The sequence below is a fragment of the Salmo trutta genome, chromosome 22, assembly GCF_901001165.1.
Source record: "Salmo trutta chromosome 22, fSalTru1.1, whole genome shotgun sequence".
NCBI lineage: Eukaryota > Metazoa > Chordata > Actinopteri > Salmoniformes > Salmonidae > Salmo > Salmo trutta.
The window spans coordinates 29,082,664-29,103,237 of NC_042978.1; the positions used below are offsets into that span (position 1 = coordinate 29,082,664).

Below are 20,574 nucleotides of genomic sequence, written 5' to 3' on the forward strand. Positions count from 1 at the left end.
GGATTACCAGGACGTGTACTCCGAGCATGCGCTGACCAACTAACTGGCAAGTGACTTTACTGACATTTTTTACCTGTTTCTGACTGAGTATGGAATACCAACATGTTTCAAGCAGACCACCATAGTCCCTGTGCCCAAGAACACTAAGGTAATCTGCCTAAATGACTACCGACCCGTAGCGCTCATGTCTGTAGCCATGAAGTGCTTTGAAAGGCTGGTCATGGCTCACATCAACACCATTATCCCAGAAACCCTAGACCCACTCCAATTTGCATTCCGCCCCAACAGATCCACGGATGATGCAATCTCTATTGCACTCCACACTGCCTTTTCCCACTTGGACAAAAGGAACACCTACATGAGAATGCTATTCATTGACTACAGCTCAGCCGACGGTGCAGGCGGCTGCCGATTGACTGATCTACGAATCACCTTGCATCAACTACTCATTATTATTTGTCAATCCGTCAGTGAGTCACAATTTACCCGTGATATATTACGGTTTTGATGCTCTCAAACACGACCATTAAGTGTGACACCCCACTCCCTCACTTTTTTCTGATCGGGGAGGGGACACTCTGTACTACTTATTGTCCTTTTTCTTTCAATGGTAAATGGCAGGTTAAGGTTTGGAAAAGGGTTCAGGTTAGCTGAAATGCTAAAAAGTAATTTGTTAATTTGACAAAAGCTGGATCCCCATCGTTATCCACCATCTTTGCTTCTGTTTGCCCTGAAAATCAGATGTGGGGACTCCGCTCAGGCATTTATTTTACACCTGCTACTTTAGTAGTCTTGAGTAGAAAAGGTATTCTAAGACAAAACAGTATGCTGGTTCAGTGTGCTATCTGACCACAGGGGGGAGCCTGTTCCCTGTTTCAGGTATCCAGTATCTAGTATCCACCCCCATTGCTCCCAGCCAGGGGGTTGGAGTCAAGGGAATGAGTCACAAAGAAAATATGATTTCATGCCACCATTTAAAGGTGGGGATTTTTCCAACTCTGTTTCTTCCTGATTACAGAAGTGTTCTCCCATTCTCTTTGATGAAGTCCATGACAATGATATGAAGACCCATGATGATATACTCTGTTCTCTGCTTGCTCTTAAATAGTGTGGGTGTGAGTGGGATTGAATGGAGAGTGGAACTAAGGGTAGTAGAGTGATGCTGTGTGATACTGATATCTGACACTCCTCCCCAAAATAAACACATTCTGAAATCAAATTAATTCCCCTCAAAGTGTACCCTAATTTTGTAAGGGAAATGTTGAACACAAAATTCATATGGCACAAAGATTCTTTGTCTCCTTGACAACAGTAACCTGGCAATGATCACTCTACATACAATAAATCCTGGCTCCATTCTCCATCACCTCAATCCTTCTATCTTATGCCTTTTCTAAGTTTAGTCTCTCTCTGTCTCTCTCTCTGGCCCTTTCTCTACCCCCTCTCTGTATCCCCATGGATACAAGATTGTCTGGATACTAAAAAAAGCAAGTGAATCGTCAAAATCTGAATCACTGTGAAAACCATGTTATACCAGGGCTGCTACTGTGATTGCTCTCTTGCACTTGCAAAAAACATGCAATTAAGTTTCTGGGCTTTGAAGTATCACAACACACAGAGACACATAACCAGATAAAAGAGTCACTTTCCTTTCTCATCACTTCTCAGAGTATTTTATTTGGCCCTCAATGAAATCACATGGGAATGGAGATGGAGAATCAGTCAAACTACTGCAGTATGATGCTTAGGGTTGTATTTACAGGGGTTCAACAGCTAATTCTCTATTCTCTACTACAACATTTCTACATTAATCAACCCAGATACGTCCATCACTTCTTTAATGCCATTCTCTCTTCCTGGTCTTCTCTGCTTCATCCATGTGTCATCCCCATTACTGTATCCTCCTCTCATCACCCACTTTTACACTCACTTTTCTCTTCACCATAATTTACCTCTTTGAATCCCTCTCTCTATTTTGCAATTGCTTACATGCTATTTCCCTCTTGCTCGCTTTCTAGCCACCCCTCTCTCTTTCTATACATCCCTCATTCTATCCTTCCCTCATCCCTGATCACAGGGCCCCCAGGTCATGGCAGGAGCGGGACTTCTGTCTGAAGAACTTGCCCCCGTCTCGTTCCCTCTCACGGGGGTAGCGTGGGACCAGGCTAGCGAGGAAACGCTTGGCCCGGTGGGTGATGCCCTCCAGGCCGCCAGCCATGTCGTGCCCATAGGCCCCTGGGGGCACTGGACTGAGACCTCTGGCTAACCTCACAGCAGACTCCAGGAGCTCCACTGTGCGGTGGTCCAGAGAGGTTGACATTTCCACATACAGACAGTCAAACAGAGTAGCACTGGTGAAGGCCTCTGAGAGAGAGAGAGAGAGAGAGAGAGAGAGAGAGAGAGAGAGAGAGAGAGAGAGAGAGAGAGAGAGAGAGAGGAGAGAGAGAGAGAATAAGCACAGTTGTCAGTGGTAAACGCATTACCCATTTAGGATGAGGGCATTTCGGATGAGATTGGGTACACGGTGATGTGCTGTTGTCACAGGTTCATCTATATTAGTTACATGTTGAAGCACCTCTTATTCTCTTATTGTGCTGTGACTCAGCCCAGCTCCCCTCTGGTTGACCTCAGAAAAACTACAATATAAACATCCCTGCCTCTGGATTTTTTGTGTCATTACAGACTACTATCCCTAGGACAAACACAAACACACACACATAATTGAATGCATTTATTCAAAAGATGGAAAAAGCACATATTAAAGATAGAGTGCAAGAGTGCAACACAGAAATCACGGGGAATGAGAAGCCAGATGATGAAAGATGATGAGAAGCAATTGCCCAAATTAGTCTTAATTAAAATCTTATTTGTTAATTTGAGAGATAAAATTATCCCTGACAGCAGAGGAAGAGAGAACCAGTATGGTTAATGTTTTTTCTTCTGTGCACACTCGTTCAGCTATATTATAAAGCGAGAAGGAAGGGAGTTTTCACCCAGTTTCTGTCACGACTTCCACCGAAGGTGGCTCCTCTCCCTGTTCGGGCAGTGCTCGGCGGTCGTCGTCGCCGGCCTACTAGCTGCCACCGATCCCATTTTCCTTTTCATTTAGTTCTGTCTGGTTTTACACACCTGTGTCTTGTTTTTCTGATTTCGGTGGGTTTATATTTACCCGCTGTAGGTTAGGCTGTGTGCGAGATTATTTTTGCTGTTGGCTACATGTAAGGGGTGCGTGCCTGCACCACGGGCGTTGTTTGTCTTTTGTACGGTATGTGTTTGCCGTGGACATATTTGCTTGTGGCTAGCGGAGTTGAGATTTCTCCCCTGTGTGTGTCGTTGTGCTTTCGGGACAGCCAAAATAAACTGTGGATTTTCCTGGAACCCTTCTGCTCTCCTGCTCCTGATTCCACACACCCCCCTCCATCGAGAGGCTTTGTTACAGTTTCTGCTAAAGTAATTATGCAGAAGGCCTTGCTCTGCTCTCTGCCTCATAATAAGTCAAAGGCCACACGGTTCTGAGGTTACACAACACTCATAACATGATCCCAAAAACAGCCAGGCCTGAGGAGCTGCAGTCTGGAGCAACACACATCACACAGACAGGTGGGGGTGGAAGAGAGACAGTTTGAAAGACAGAGAGTTTTGTGTTCATGTGTGTTATAGGTTGTGGTGACCATACAGCCAAGCTCAGGTGCGTCTTCTTAACACACCACACAGCCATATCCTCAGTTGATATGTACATCTAGATGAATAGATTAATGCATATTTTTATTTTATATCACCTTTATTTAACCAGGTAGGCCAGTTGAGAACAAGTTCTCATTTACAACTGCGACCTGGCCAAGATAAAGCAAAGCAGTGTGACAAAAACAACAACACAGAGTTACACATGAGATAAACAAACGTACAGTCAATAACACAATAGAAAAATATAGTGTGTGCAAAATGAAGTAAGGAGGTAAGGCAATAAATAGGCCAATAGTGACGAAGTAATTACAATTTAGCAATTTACACTGGAGTGATATATGTGCAGCGATCGGTAAGCTGCTCTGACAGCTGACGCTTAAAGTTAGTGAAGGAGATATAAGTCTCCAACTTCAGTGATTTTTGCAATTCGTTCCAGTCATTGGCAGCAGAGAACTGGAAGGAAAGGCGTCCAAAGGAGGTGTTGGCTTTGGGGATGACCAGTGAAATATACCTGCTGGAGCGTGTGCTACGGGTGGGTGTTGCTATGGTGACCAGTGAGCTGAGATAAGGCGGAGCTTTAACTAGCAAAGATTTATAGATGACCTGGTTCCAGTGGGTATGTTCTTAGTATCTCATGCACAGTTCTCAGCATGCACAGTCCCTTCCTCCCATACTCCCACACTGCACTGCAGCTGGAATGCTGTGCCACTTTCTGTCTATATTCCTATATTTCTCCCTTCACCGCAGTACCCTGTAGAGATACAGCATAAAACTCAACCTGTCGACACACTGGGTGGAGATGGCAGGCAGAGAGAAGGCAATGAGAGAAGAGAGCATCTATAGGAATAGATCATCTGTAGAGAAAGGTATACACTATGTAATACTGCAGGTTAAGGTTGCAGCGACAAAGGGTGACCATTCTACCACTGTGCTGTAACAAAGAGAGGGCCAATCTGCCTCACCTTGAGTGCTGACCTCGCGCGAACGGACCAGGTCACTCTTGTTGCCCACGAGGATGATGGGAGTTTGTGGCTGCGTCTCCCTGAGGAGGAGGCGAAGTTGGGCAGTGCGGTGGAAACTACGCCTGTCCGTGACAGAGAACACCAGGACACACACCTCACACTGCAGAGCAGACAGGTCCTGAGAGAGAGGGAGATAGAGAGAGAGATCACCACAACCATACCGCTTTACCTTCCATTTAGTCGTAGGAATTTTAAAGAGAATAAACTTCTATGTATCATATGCCTAATTTATACCTGGCTCTAACATGGGTCCTGTGTCCTGATCTTGTCCACATTCTGATTGTGCCCACATTTTCAGAAATGTGTAAACTCATGGTATTAAAACGTGTCTCTTATCCGTCCACTGTGTCTGCATTGTGAGCAAATTTCCTGGTCCTCCCCTTTAAGAAAATTATTTCACTGCTATATTTTCCAAACAATCTTTAATTATTTATTTTAAGACACATATTGATGGCATATGTGAAGGGTGCCACCTGTCAATGATTTTAGAGGGTGGGATAATGATGATTTAAATAGTTTCACTGTCCAGATCGTTCTACACTTGTACATCCAGACACAATACGTGTCTGACTACCTCGAGAGGTGGTCAGGAAGATCTGATCACAATCAGATCACAGTGCCTGTTTAATTGTCTACACCTGTCAAAAAATGTGGGCACAATCAGAATGTGGACAAGATCATGCCAAAGGATGCATGTTCAAACCAGGTACAAACTCGGGCTGGGAATTGCCAGGGACCTCATGATCCAATATTATCACGATACTTAGGTGCCGATACAATATGTATTGCTATTCTCACGATTCTATATGTATTGCGATTCGATACTGTGATTTTATTCCCGATTCGATGTTCCAAACATATTGCTCACCATATGTCCGCTGCAGAGGGACAAGAGAGAGCCATGAGAAAATGAGTTTTGATCAGTCATGGAAATTAAAGTGCTGAAAAGAAATTGGCTCCCTATTTAAAAAGAAGATGAGAACAACTTATGACGGAAAAATAGGGATTTTTAGTGCAGGTACAGCCAACTAGCGCAAAAATAATATTGAGATATTGTCAAAACAATATGTCGTCAAAAAGAATATCCCGATATGTAAATGGCTCGACTCCCTCCACCCATTACAATGGGTCTACATAAGTCACCAAGTGAAGAGGTAGAGGGAGGCAGCTCTTCCCTCCCTAGAAATCTTTCTTTATGTGGTTTGTGTCCACATTTTCCCACTGCTGTGCTGAGAGCCTTGTAAATGACAGTCAGTAAAAACATGCAATTATAACTCTGGCATGATGAGTGCTCTATGACAGAGTGCTCTATGACAGAGTCATATCAAAGAGTGTGTGTACTTGTGTTTTTTCAACATTTCAAACAAATGATTGTTCCGGTGGTATGCAGTGAAAGCCTGCTGCCTGCAGCAGTCAAGAGTGAAAGTGAAGCCCTGTGCTCTTTCATTCTATGATTCCCTGCTGCCTAGAGACAAATTACCATACCACACCAACTGGGAACCACGTCAATTACTGATGACACACACAGAGAATACAATGACACACACACACACACACACACACACACACACACACACTGGATGCCCTTTGAGTGAATCCTTCATAAGTCACTGAAAACGCTTCAGGGACACTGTGTGAGCAAAGCTACATTTGATTTCTAAAATCGGAATTTAAGATTTCACTCTTGAGACTGCATCAAAAGGTTAACTCAAACTCTTCTGAACAGATGAGACAGAGCAACATTACCAAGATCAGTATCTCCTAAAAGACAACCAAAGAACGTCAGTGATCCACTTACAGATGAAGGATCTTACCGTTTTTTTCAATCACTGCACATTGTATATTTCCAAAGCTCTTAAGTACAAAACTCTAAACGGATAGAACTTGTAATTCCCCTATCTATTGGGACCTTAGATTGTGCATTCATTGGGGTTTCACACATCTTTCACCCATGAGCCATTCATGGAAAATCTAAGTTTTCCGTGAAATACCATGAGAACATTTTGCTTAGTCACCAATACTGTACATCAGATAATGATAGGCTCCATTTAGTCATTTTAACTACCAATTAATCCAATAGCAAGAAATAATATTAGTGGGTAAATATAATTTTCCACACAGTATTTGACTAAAACTTGACATGCACAATTATTTGATCATTTGTATCCAATGCCAGGTTGTGACAATGTTGAGAAATATGTCGGTCTTACAGTTTCATTATCCTTATACAGTACATACAGTACCAGTCAAACGTTTGAACACACCTACTCATTCACTATTATTATTCTACAATGCAGAAATTATTCTACAATGTAGAAAATAGTACAAATAAAGAAAAACCCTGGAATGAGTAGGTGTGTCCAAAATGTTGACTGGTACTGTACCTAGGACAAATCATCAGAAATAGGATATTGTAAATCAGTTCACTACTGTAAAAATTGAGCACAGTTTTGTATGCCATTTCTGCCCCATGCATCATTTTAGAAGATCACCTTTTCTACGTGACTTGTAAACTGATACAATATCACCTGTCTCTCTGTTTGAAATTCATTAGCTTACAGTGCATCAATGAAATTCATATCAATGAAAGTCAGATAATGATTTGAATGTTGTTATATACAAGTTCCAACCCAGGTATTTCAGCAGTGCATTGTATACTGCACTATAATTCCAAATGGTAGCACATAGAGTGACTCTTTCCACTTTGTCCTATTGAAGCAGACTGGCTGATGGAGAATGATGATGTAGTATTTACAGCTACATCCATACATAAATTGATGTAAAATGTATAAATATATAAGCTAAAATATAGAAATTGACGGTGTTCAGCAGTTAACAAACTATATACAGTGAGGGGAAAAAAGTATTTGATCCCCTGCTGATTTTGTACGTTTGCCCACTGACAAAGAAATGATCAGTCTATAATTTTAATGGTAGGTTTATTTGAACAGTGAGAGACAGAATAACCCCAAAAAAATCCAGAAAAACGCATGTCAAAAATATTATAAATTCATTTGCATTTTAATGAGGGAAATAAGTATTTGACCCCTCTGCAAAACATGACTTAGTCCTTGGTGGTAAAACCCTTGTTCGCAATCACAGAGTTCAGACGTTTCTTGTAGTTGGCCACCAGGTTGGCACACATCTCAGGAGGGATTTTGTCCCACTCCTCTTTGCAGATCTTCTCCAAGTCATTAAGGTTTCAAGGCTGACGTTTGGCAACTCGAACCTTCAGCTCCCTCCACAGATTTTCTATGGGATTAAGGTCTGGAGACTGGCTAGGCCACTCCAGGACCTTAATGTGCTTCTTCTTGAGCCACTCCTTTGTTGCCTTGGCCGTGTGTTTTGGGTCATTGTCATGCTGGAATACCCATCCACGACCCATTTTCAATGCCCTGGCTGAGGGAAGGAGGTTCTCACCCAAGATTTGATGGTACATGGCCCTGTCCATCATCCCTTTGATGCAGTGAAGTTGTCCTGTCCCCTTAGCAGAAAAACACCCCCAAAGCATAATGTTTCCACCTCCATGTTTGACGGTGGGGATGGTGTTCTTGGGGGCATTCCTCCTCCTCCAAACACGGCGAGTTGAGTTGATGCCAAAGAGCTCCATTTTGGTCTCATCTGACCACAACACTTTCACCCAGTTGTCCTCTGAATCATTCAGATGTTCATTGGCAAACTTCAGACGGGCATGTATATGTGCTTTCTTGAGCAGGGGGACCTTGCGGGCGCTGCAGGATTTCAGTCCTTCACGGCGTAGTGTGTTACCAATTGTTTTCTTGGTGACTATGGTCCCAGCTGCCTTGAGATCATTGACAAGATCCTCCTGTGTAGTTCTGGGCTGATTCCTCACCGTTCTCATGATCATTGCAACTACATGAGGTGAGATCTTGCATGGAGCCCCAGGCCGATGGAGATTGACAGTTCTTTTGTGTTTCTTCCATTTGCGAATAATCGCACCAAATGTTGTCACCTTCTCACCAAGCTGCTTGGCGATGGCCTTGTAGCCCATTCCAGTCTTGTGTAGGCTGGGAGCCAGAAATCTTTCTGATTGAGAGGGGGTCAAATACTTATTTCCCTCATTAAAATGCAAATCAATTTCTAACATTTTTTGACATGCGTTTTTCTGGATATTTTTGTTGTTATTCTGTCTCTTACTGTTCAAATAAACCTACCATTAAAATTATAGACTGATCATTTCTTTGTCAGTGGGCAAACGTACAAAATCAGCAGGGGATCAAATACTTTTTTCCCTCGCTGTATGTTAAGTAGGCACTACATGGTTCAGTAGTTATCAGTTTTGAGCAGTTTAATTAAGTGATAGATAATTGTATTGTTAAAAAATGCAGGAAAATCATATAAAAAGTAAACTGAATATTGAAAAGCAGATACTTAGATTGAAAATGCATCCGAATTGGAAGAGGGATTTGGTGCAGTGAACAAGTGACTGTGAATTTATTTATTGTACTCAGTCAATTGAAATGTGCTTAGAGTTTTGAAACATGAGCCATTTTGATGATCTGTTTTGACGTTCATGCTTAGAGTTATGAAAATGTACCACATACTTGTGAAAATTGCACCAAAGTGATAAAAACCCCTTCAAAAAATAAAAAACCCTTCAACCCCTTCAAAAATGTCCATTAATTATAATCCACACAATAATTCACATTTTGCTGATTAAGGTAAACGAAAAGGAAAGATACAACTTCACAAACTCTTGTGATTCCAGACTGGAGACCTCCTACAGAGAGATAATTTTGCAATACCCAACCTCCAGCTGAGTCAGAACAAGCAGAAGGATAAAAATGTCCCCAGTACATCTTGTCGTACTTGTCATACTTGAGTAAAAGTAAAGATACCTTAACAGGAAATTACTCAAGTAAAAGTGAAAGTCACTTAGTAAAATACTACTTGAGTAAAAGTCTAAAAGTATTTGGTTTTAAATATACATAAGTATCAAAAGTAAATGTCATTGCAAAAATGTACTTAAGTATCAAAAGTAAAAGTAAAGTATAAATCATTTCAAATTCCTTATATTAAGCAAACCAGATGGCACAATTGTTCGTGTTTTTTATTTATTTATGGATAGCCATAGGCATATCCAACACCCAGACATCATCCAGAAACAAAGCATTTGTGTTAAGTGGGTCAGCCAGATCAGAGGCAGTAGAGATTACCAGGGATGTGCTGTTGATAAGTGCCTGAATTGGTCCATTTCTGTCCTGCTAAACATTCAAAATGTAACGAGTACTTATGGGTGTCTGGGAAAATGTAAGGAGTAAAAAGTAGATCATTTTCTTTGGAATGTAGTGAAGTAAAAGTAAAAGTTTTCAAAAATATAAATAGTAAAGTAAAGTACAGATACCCCCCAAAAACTACTTAAGTAGTACTTTAAAGTATTTTTACTTAAATACTTTACACCACTGTCCCTCACACATCCATGAAAGCATGTGTTTGAAGCATGCTCAGGAGAAACAGAGGTAATCCTGTGGAAAATAACCTGATAATAGGCTTCCTACCCAGCCAATCACAGACTCCCACATGGGAATGTCATATTTCCACTGCTTGATCAAAGACAGGGAGATCGGGCAACACTTCATGACTAAACATGAGAAAAACTACACAAAAACCCCCACATTAAAAGTTAACCCATGAGATAAGACAGGGGAGGAGGGTGAAGGAGTGGAGAGAGAAGGCTGGGGTAGAGTGGGGCCACAGAGATGTAGTTTGGCTCACCTGCCTCCAGTTGTCATAGATAAGGATGGTGCAGTCCTCGTCGTCCACGGTAACAGTACGTACATAGCCCTCTCCTGAGGGAGAGACATAGCAGGCAAGTCTCAGGTGGGAGATGAGGGGAAGAAGGGTTTTAACTTATGTTTATTTACAAGACATACACATTGCTGTGATGTTATGCATTGCACACGCTCTACCCGTTAGTATCATAGGCCTATTTTTGTTGAAACACTGTCCAACATCCAAACACCAATCAATGTACCTTCAGAATCCACAGAAGCAGTTCTATCCAAATCCCCAGCCAAGGCGATAGCAAGGCTTGACTTGCCCACCCCATTTTGCCCCAGCAGGGCAATTCGAAAGGGCCCTTCAGAGGGGGGTCTCCCCTCTGCCGCTGAGGCGATGGTCTCATCCTTCGCCAGGCTGAAACTGATTGGAGGAGGAGAAGGTCCAGCCAACCCTGATGTCCAATCACAATCATCATGGACTGCTTCCTCTCGTCTGAGCTGGTGTTTGATTGGCACAGGGGTACTTCCTCTGCGCAAAGGTGGGGCACTGGACAGAGTCATACTGTCACACTAAAAGAGAGACAAATAAATAAATATACACATTACGTTCACATACAACATGGACCAACAAGATTCTGACTTTGAAGCCACATTTCCATCAACATTCCACACTCTGTAGCAGTTTTCCGAACACACAGAAATTGTCAATTGTCTAGAAAGCACGGAAGGTGATGTGGCAGACTTGACACCAATTGAACTGTAATAGGGAGTGGGTTAGTCACTCTGTACCTGACATGTTATCACTTTCTGTGTGATCCTGAAGTAGAACGCTCTAGTCACATTACTGTATCCCACTTTGCATCTATGACCCTCATTAACACCTGCACTGTCTCTGCCTGTCTCCCCCTCTCTATCTTGCCATCTCCCTTTGTATTTTAATCTCTCTATTTCTGACTGTCTCTCACTTCTCACACACACACACACACACACACATTAAGAGATGCAGAGAGCCACTCAAGAACTAAATGGTCTCATGCCCATGACAAATTTGATGTTAGTGAAATCTAAAGCTCAAAAATAAATAAGTAAATAATCAAAACCCTTCTATTATGTCACCAGCACCTCCCACGTCTTGTCACTATACAGATGACAGATGTCTTCTGTGGCAACCGTTAGGCAAACTATGACATATTTGCATCGATATAAACAGTTAAAAAGCTACGTGCTGCCCGGCACATTGTGTTTAAACATACCCGCCTACCTTAGCCAGTGTTTCCTCGATATTGATAATGTCTATGAGCGCATCTGTCTGCATCTGCAATGTGAAATACACCGGTCAGAAATCGACTTTTACCTACTCCCGAGCGTTTTCCCGCCCTCCCACTCTTCTCACTCCCGCGCGCTCTACCTCAAAGCCACAGGATGATCTCACCTGGCACAAGACTCGCAGCACCAACAAAGTAAAAACGCTTCTTCTCTCTCTCTTTTTTCCACTTTCTCTCTCTCTCTCTATATCATGCGCGCTCAGAAACAAACATCACACGCACAAACTCAGAGGCTACATAGGCAACACACTTCTCTCTCCCCCACAGTGTGCTTTCGTACAGTAAGTTAGGTCCTGCAGTGTCTCTTCTGCATTATGACTCACTTACATGACGTGTAAATAAATGATCGTTGCCAGCTTTTTATTTTCTTAGACGAAATTGATTTAGGCTATTGAATGTAAAGCTGCGTCGACTGGATTTTCCCTGTAAAGAAAATGTCATGTGCAGTCCATCTCTATAACATTTTGAATGCAGGAGCTACATGGGTCAGATAAAGCATAAGTCATCATCTGCTGATAAGATGCTAATTTCACTCCACTCTAATTTATATTTTAGATGCTGCAGATACTTGGAATAATAGGTGTACATTTCGGCACTAGGGCGCAGCAGAGTACAGTTTTTTCTTCCAGCACCTCTACCATGTATTGCCCTTTGGAGTGTGTGTTTGTGTGTGTGCGCGCGTATATACATGTTTGTGTCTTTGGGCATTCAAAGTACTGTACATGTGTTCATACTCGTGTACGTTTCTGCGGTCACTTTATCCCCTGGGCAGTAACCTCTAACATACCCTCTCTTTCTCTCTCGCTCTCTGTCTGCCTCTCTCCTATCATATTAGGCCTTCTTAGGCTATCTAAATCTTAGCACTGGGTTTCCTGTTGTTGGTGTTTCTTGTCTCTCTCTAAATATTATTTTACACTGGGGGGAAAAAAGGGTGCAATTTTTCACCTCTGATATTTGCAAGCTGAGATTGTTTGAATGTGAATTAGTTTAAGCATCACTGTAAAGTATGTGTATTTCAACATATGTTGTGTTGTAAGTGAATGTAAGTGTGAGTGGCTGTGTGTAACAGCGTGAGTAGGGTGAGTGTTCATGTTACTCTGTGTACGTCCTCTGCACACAATGCTACAATGGACTCCGGCAGTGAGCAGTCAGGGCGCTATTATAGCCCTAATCCTATCCCTATTATACAGGCCAGAGAGAGCGAGAGACACAGAGAGGGAGGCAGGGCCGAGGGTGAGGTCATCCCAAACAGCGCTCTGCCAGGGTCACTGCCTCTCAATAGAGGGACACAGAATGACTGAGAGATGGAGGGAGAGAGAAATGGAAGAGGGGATGAGGTAAAGAGAACAGGTCTACAGGAGATTGGAAAAGTGGGAGGGACAGAGAAGGGATAGAAAGAGATTACAAGGTGTTTAAAGTACATGTGAAACAGAGACAAATTCAGAAAAATATTGAAAAATTAACAAAACTGCCAAGGATGATAAAAATATTGTCTTTATTTCATAGGAAACCACACTACAGTAGGAGCATCAACCATGATGGCAATAATGATTGTAGTCATACTATTGAAAATAATCAAAAAGATAATTAAAATATTGATTTATCCTGCTTGAAAATAAAAGTACACACTAAGATTGTAGATTAAATTGTAAACCAGTAAAATAAAAATAAAAATAATTGGTACATAAATAAACAATTAATAAATACTGTGAATAAATAAGTGAATAAATAAAACAGATAAATCAATTAATTAGCCTACACCTAGCCAAAACAATTAGCTCTAATGTAGCTACCCTGGTAACATTTCATGAGCTGGTTAAGAGAGGTGTCTTTGAATGTCCGCATTTTCTTGCATTTCACCCCACTTTTTAAGAATCCACAGTGTCCAGCTCTGTGGCACAACCTAGATTGTATTATAAAAGCTTGAAGACAAAACACAGTAACACAGTCCATGTAGCACTCTGTTGCCTTTTTGGGGGGGGATATTCTTTGTACAGACCTATTTGACTACAACAACTGCAGCAACCACAGTTTCTTGTTTCACATGTTAGAGTCAACTGATTGATTGTAGAAATCCTACAGTACAGGTTGACAGAAGAAGTCTCTTGGAGGTCCGTTCACGAATCACAAATAGCACACTGCAATTATTCTTCATAGTCATTATGACAAAAATGTATGTTATTTTCAACAAGCAAAGATTTGTTTTAATTTTTCTTTTTTTATGTATCTACTTTATACATGACTGTTTATGTCAATTTTTCATTTAGCACAACCACAGGAATTCTATCAGAAAAAGGATCCTTGTACATTATTTTTCTATGATTATTCATCTTAAAAATGTGATAGTGGGTAACAAGCCTTGGTGAGCAAAAACACCTTGGTAGGCAACTGTGAAATATTCGCTGGCGAGTACAACTGCATGCCATGGACACTTGAAGATCATACACCACCACACATCCAATACCACAGCACTACTCAGATCTTTGGGTTTCCAATGAGCCCAGTCAACCTACACCATCACAGTGTGCATGTCAGGGGCTGGATTCAACCCAACCATTGTTCGGATATCAGTTCATCTTTTCATTTGTTCTGCTTGAAATAAATGTGCATAGATAGGTTGATAGTGTTAAGGGTGATGAATGATACGATGGAGTTTGTTCAGTTTGAGGATGACCTGTGACCTTCCATGCCCTGATTTCACCAGTGCAGGATGCATCCTGAAGATGTTTCATTGAGTCTTTGTGCTACTATGAACATCACTGTGATATCAAAACTGAAATCTTCACCATTAGTCCTGTTTATGAAGCAATCTAGGGCTCGATTCTAACCCTAAGTTAACAGTCAAGTGCCAGCTCACCGGGTTGATTTCACAGTCATATATGGCCTAGTCCTAACCCCACTACCCGCCTGACAACCTCCACACACGCACACACACCCCCAACCCTCCCTCCCATCCTCCCAAAGTCTGATTTCCCAGTGCTGGCCTTATTTAGGCTGACCTGCTCTTTCACCCCACTCTCATCCCTCACTTTTTATGTCCTCTCCTCTGGGAATGTCCTCAGAGGAAGTAGTCAGGGGGTGGTGAGTGGGGGTTGTTGGTGTGGGTAGGTAGAGCCTCGTTTGTACTGACAAGCTTTTCGTAGCGAGCCTTGTAGGCGTCCCTCTCCCTCAGCACCCGAGAAAGCTCACACTGCAGCTGTTCCAACTGAGGAGAGAGACAGACAGGAGAGAGTTATTAGAGCTTTTATTTTGTAGTTGTTGGCAGTGGTGTGTTTTTGTTGTGTGTGTATGTGTGTGTGTGTCCTACCTGTTGTGTGAGGACATGTTTCTCGGACTCCAGTGCGTGGCGGTGCTGCAAGCGTTTGTAGCGACAGGACTGAGCATAGCCTCGATTCTTTAGCGTACGACGTTTCTGCTTGAGACGCACCACCTCATCCTTACTGACGCCACGCAGGTGTCTGTTCAGCTCCCGCACCGATAGGCTCACCAGCTGTTCGTCTGAGAAACGTTCATCCACCCCACCACACTGCACACAGACACAGGGAGAGATGGTTACTTCCAAACGTTGACATGAAATACGGTTATACAGAATAAATAGGACTCAAAACATTTTGATTGACTTTCAATATATTTAGTAGGAAATATGATGGAGCTAGTGTATAGTGGACTAGTTATAAGTAGGCCTACAATACTGACACGAGACTTCAATCTGCTATTCTATTTCAAAATGATACTGTGATCACGTGTGTGTGTGTGTGTGTGTGTGTGTGGTGTGTGTGTCTGAGTTGTGCATGTGTGGTTCTGTGCGTGATGTGAGAGTGTGCCTAGCTGTGTGTGTTGGGGCACATTTTGGTATCACATGTCCATAATCTGTCAGATAATCTGACTGATTGTGAGTGACAGTAATCAGGGTTATACACAGCAATAATAGCAGATATTATCATAAGCTCACACTGTGCTCCACATACTGTACAAAGATTCTCTCAGACACCTGGTTGGAGAATGCAGCTATAGAACAGTACTGAACATTCCATACACAATAGCATTACCAGCCCCACACATAGCTCCTTCAACTCTAGAACAGCTAGAGGAAAATCAAAATCAAATCAAATTCAAAACCCTGGGGTTATTGATGTGGCCTAGTAAGTATTAGCTTTAACTCAGTTCATATATCAATGTTGATGTAGTACAATTGCTTGTATCTATTAAAAGGAGAATTATTGCTCCCTTTATTACATTTACTCCAATATTCTGTACTTGCCTGCAGGACAAACAATGCGGGTTTTAAACAAGGAATGTCTACAGATAAACTCATTGTCATCTCAGAGTAGAGGCATGTTTTCTATACTTACAGCAGGTACACGGCAAGCACACTTAATCATGTTCTAATGTTCTAATCCCAATCCTTTACAGCATGATCCCTCTATCACATCTCCCTCCCCTCTCCCATATGCTCCTGCTCCATCCAGTACTGGCGCTGTTGTTGCTAACCTGTTGCTAGCCTTCTCGTTTCTCTTATCTCGGTTATTGTACTATATTTTGTTTCATACTGTCATGCCCCCTGACCCCATTAATTACATGGAGGTGATGATGATGATGATGATGGCCATGCATGGGGTGGTGTGGGTGGTGATGATGATGATGATGTGGATGATGGTGATGAAGTCGGTCAGAGGGGCTCTGGGGTTGTGGGTAGGATGCTGAAGAGGGGTTGGTGTTGGGGAGCAATTGAGGGCCAGATGAGAGGTAGAGGAGTGGACGATGACACATATCTGTCCCATTGGCGCAGGAAATGTCACCTCCACTGTCACTACCCGAATCCCCCAGGTTACTGCTGGAACTCTGGGAAAGCACTGGGAACTGAGAGCGAGAATACACAGTGTAGGATTGGAAAGAGGGAGAGAGAAAAAGAGAAATACAAACATTGATTATAGTCTATCTATGTCATTACAAACCCACTATCAAAAGTGAATAACAACATATAATTTACAGACATCCACAGACAATATAGACAGTGTTACATACCTGTGAGTTTACAGCTGCTGCAGCTGAGTTCAGTAGAGCCTCCACAGCGTCCTCACAGCCCAGGAAGCTGCCGACCGACCCTCTTTCTCTGTCTCCCCGCTCTGGCCCGCCTCCCAGCAGGGACGCAGGTCCCCCTGCCTCCCCTCCAAACTGCTGCTGCAGCGCTGCGAGCCAGATCAGGTCCTCCAAAGAGGCAGGGTTAGGACCCTGAGCACCCCCATGGGAGGGGCTACCCTCCACGTTCCCCTGAGATCCAGAACTGATGCCAGAGGTGTAGCTGTTTGAGATGGACAGAGGGAAGGAGATGGAGGAGGAGGAAGGGGAGAGGGAGGAAGAGGCTGAGGGAGGTGGGTGGGCATCGCTCAGTGTTGGAGAGGGGGGCAGGGAGTTGTATGGGCTGGAGCTGAGGCTGGTGTAGGGACCAGGGGAACTGGAGGGGTCGTGGGGTAGGCTAGACTTGGGGAATGTGCAGGGGGGAGGGAGAGGAGGAGTGTCAGGCTTCACCTCAAACTTAAGGAGGTCAAAGTCATTGAGGTACTCCATCGCCAGTGGACTGGGGGGAAGGGAGGGCATGGGGAGAGAGGGAGATGACATGGCCACGGCTTTGGGAGTAGACTGAGTTTGTCCGTGTGTCAGGGTTGTGTGTTAATCCACCTCTCTGTCTTAGTGCAGCAGCAGTCCATACAGAACAACAGGCTTGATGCCTCCCAACACTCAGACAGCCCTGGTGTCCAATAATGGACTGACTGGCGACTGTCCTCTGTGGAAAAAACAGTCTTCCTGTGTCCGTGTGTGTTTCTTCTTGGTCCTGTCAGAGAGAGAGAAAATGGCATAGGTGATTGTTCTCAAAGCTGGTGTAAAGTCATGAAAACAACATCTCTATGTGTTAGGTAGACAGGAACTGAGGTCAAGATAACATCTCTAATGGTGACAGAGAAGAGGAGAGAGAAGAGGACAGGATGTGAGAAACAACACAAGAACAACAATCTGGCCATAGACGGAAGAACCTCTTTACCAGACCTCTCTCTCTATGACTTACAATTTGTCTGAGTATGTATAAGTAATGAACTAGATCCAAAACAATTACTGCAACCTTCTAGAAAGTAGAGAAATCAGGACTCTCACCCTGTGCACCCAATCAAGGGAATTTACACTTGTGAGGTAGTGTTATTCTCCAGTGTGAGTATGTGTCCAACTGTCTGTTAGTATGTTGAAGTATTAAGTGACTAATCCTCGTTAGATCCCCATTGCCCCCCATAGACACACACACACACACACACACATAAACATGATTTGGATATTCCTACATCGACCTCAACCCACTAATAGCAATTATATTTGTATAGACATTTGTCAGCTTGCATTCTTGTCTTACTATATTACTCAGACTCCTGTTATATACCGGTAGTAAACATGCTGTTATGCAGCAAAGGCTGATGTCTGATGTGGCATAATCAAACAAGAGAGATATATTATACACCTAATACTTTCGTCAACTTTTTTGACACCATCTGTGACATATGACTGGAATGGTGTGATGTTGAAATAATTGACTATGGGGTGACTTTGGTCATCATCAAGTCCAACTAAACTTTTTTGCTGTCTGAAATTTCAAAGCTATCTGAATTTCAGGGACAAATCAGTAAACAATGCAATAGGATAGAACTTCTACCCATCTCATAGCTTTCATTCTCACGACATTCATTCATTTGATAACATAACAGGTCAAAGTACATTTCAGTAATTCAAAAAGCATTCACTTTTCATAATCCCCATAACAGAAGAGATTTCCAAGCCCAAATTTCAAAAACTGTTTCAAAGCTAAGGTTGTGACTGAATGAAGACCTGTAACTGTTCTCTGCTGTTTTATTCCTTACGGGCCATTTAATGAAGAAACACTTGTACAGAGAAGATAATCTAACTGAATATTTTATAAATAGACTTCAAATACATTCTCCAACATTCTCTGAACATGTAAAAAAATATTAAACTCACAGAAAATGCTCAATCTTTCTAGTATTCTTTTTTTATGTTAGAACATTTTGAAACTTAAACTTTGGACTAATTACCACACAACAATTACATAAACAAACTGAAAATCTATCTGATCATGTACAAGAGCACATTTCGAAATATAGTACTATAGTTTTTCTTGAATATAAAATAGTTGAATTCGGAACAACAACCTCAAAATTGGTAGTACAACATCCCAAACAATTTCTACAACAAATACTTAATCAGTATCAGCACTGACTATACTGATGATAATCATCATATTTACTGTAAAATGAATAATAATGACAACCCATGTCAGACAGATGGTTCTACTGGTTCCACACATTAATTGTAGCCCCTGATGTCCACTATGGACCATGACAGAGAGGGAAAACTGTGGGGCGCCACAGAGGCCTCAACCTGGCTTCAGCCCAGAGTAGGGAGAGAGAACCAACAGAAAGACAGAGAGACATTGGGAAAGAGAGAGAAAAAAGTAGAATGACACTAGGAGAGATAAAGGCCTGAAAGAGAGAGGAAGGAGAGGGAAGGAGAAGAGGAGGTGTAGTTGAAAAAAAAAAAGTTCTTACCGTAGGTCATAGATAGGATGATTGATTTGGATGTCCTCTCACCATTTCCCCCCACAAAAGTGACTATACTGACTGACGGATTTACCGACACACGTTCACAGAGAGAGACAAAAAAGAGAGGGTGTGTGCACATGTGAGTGCATATGACACTCTGTCACTGAGTTTCACTGCCCCCTCTCTCCTCTCTGTTGCAAATCCCTGTCTCCCTCTTCATCACACTCCCCTCTTCTCTCTCACCCCAATATCCCTCTCTAGAGCCATGGCTCTCTGCAATCATGGTTCAAATCTCTTTCTCTCTCTCTCGCTCTCTCCTTCTCTCCCCTCTCTCTCGCTCATTCTGTCCCCCCGACTCCACTAGCCCCCACATTTTTTGTCATTGCCAAAAATACCATTAACTCTGTTTAAAATGTAATATTTTTTGTAGCACTTAAACCCATCCCCCAAACAAACTCTCCACACACACATGCAAACCCATCAGTAGTCACATGTCAGATCATATTATAAACCATGTTAAGCGTGTGGTGGTAACACCACAAGGAGCGTGCACATCCGGGCATGTCATGATGTCACCTTATCAATGCTTCATGACATATACTTGCTTCCCATTTGCTGCTACAGTGAACTGCGACTGCTACACACGTTTATGAAGATAGCCATGTTGACAGCTTATCAACAGTGATCTTGTAATAGAAAGACTAAGAGAGACTTCTTAGTGTGTTTACAAAGGTTGTATTGAAACTTGATTGATGGGTTTGTTGGCTCTCTACCTCCACACAGTGGACACTGATTCAGAGGTGTTGGGTTTAATGCAGAATACCAATTTCGGTTGAATGTATCCAGTTGGGCAACTGATTACAGTGCCTTCAGAAAATATTCACACCCCTGGAGTTTTTTCACATTTTGTTGTGTTAAAGCTTGAATTTGAAATTAGATTTTGTGTCACTAGCCTGGACTCAATACCCCATAATGTCAAAGTGGAATTATGCTTTTAGACTTTTTTTTACAAATAAATAAAAAATGAAAAGCTGAAATGTCTTGAGTCAATAAAGTAAACATAATAAGTCACATAATAAGACTCACTCTGTGTGAAATAATAGTGTTTAACATGATTTTTGAATGACTATCTCATCTCTGTATCACACACATACAATTATCTGTAAGGTTCCTCAAACACAGATTCAACCAAAAAGACCAG

The 20,574-nt window shown here is 42.3% G+C and overlaps 2 protein-coding genes across 5 annotated transcripts; both read right to left on the reverse strand.

The window, feature by feature from the left end:
• Positions 1-1,641: 1,641 nt before the first annotated feature.
• Positions 1,642-12,066, reverse strand: LOC115158547 (GTP-binding protein REM 2). 4 transcript variants are annotated; one of them, XM_029707632.1, is made up of 6 exons: positions 11,880-12,066; positions 11,709-11,762; positions 10,702-11,017; positions 10,443-10,516; positions 4,647-4,824; positions 1,642-2,364 (listed from the first exon to the last, which is right to left on the reverse strand). In XM_029707632.1, exons 2-6 carry the CDS (start codon positions 11,760-11,762, stop codon positions 2,072-2,074), a joined length of 915 nt encoding a protein of 304 aa, XP_029563492.1. In that variant the 5' UTR covers positions 11,880-12,066; the 3' UTR covers positions 1,642-2,071. The 4 variants fall into 4 exon arrangements, with proteins under 4 accessions (XP_029563492.1, XP_029563493.1, XP_029563494.1 ...); XM_029707633.1 differs by lacking the exon at positions 11,709-11,762; XM_029707634.1 differs by lacking the exon at positions 11,709-11,762 and having other exon boundaries at positions 11,802-11,882.
• A 1,887-nt stretch (positions 12,067-13,953) lies between these two features.
• LOC115158552 (transcription factor Maf-like) lies at positions 13,954-19,809 on the reverse strand. Its single transcript, XM_029707648.1, has 5 exons — positions 19,380-19,809; positions 16,798-17,605; positions 16,351-16,632; positions 15,080-15,298; positions 13,954-14,977 (listed from the first exon to the last, which is right to left on the reverse strand). The coding sequence occupies exons 2-5, from the start codon at positions 17,389-17,391 to the stop codon at positions 14,831-14,833; spliced, it is 1,242 nt and encodes a 413-aa protein (XP_029563508.1). The 5' UTR covers positions 17,392-17,605; positions 19,380-19,809; the 3' UTR covers positions 13,954-14,830.
• Between the last annotated feature and the right edge of the window lie 765 nt (positions 19,810-20,574).

Coding starts and splice junctions, on each gene's coding strand:
- LOC115158547 (XM_029707632.1), bottom strand. CDS start 11,762: ATGCAGACAGATGCGCTCATAGACATTATCAATATCGAGGAAACACTG. Junction 11,018..11,708: donor TCGAGGAAACACTGGCTAAG/GTAGGCGGGTAT, acceptor TCTCTCTTTTAG/TGTGACAGTATGACTCTGTC. Junction 4,825..10,442: donor TCTATGACAACTGGAGGCAG/GTGAGCCAAACT, acceptor CCTCTCTCTCAG/GACCTGTCTGCTCTGCAGTG.
- LOC115158552 (XM_029707648.1), bottom strand. CDS start 17,391: ATGTCATCTCCCTCTCTCCCCATGCCCTCCCTTCCCCCCAGTCCACTG. Junction 16,633..16,797: donor CAGCAGCTGTAAACTCACAG/GTATGTAACACT, acceptor TCTCGCTCTCAG/TTCCCAGTGCTTTCCCAGAG. Junction 15,299..16,350: donor ATCATCATCATCACCTCCAT/GTAATTAATGGG, acceptor GTCTGTGTGCAG/TGTGGTGGGGTGGATGAACG.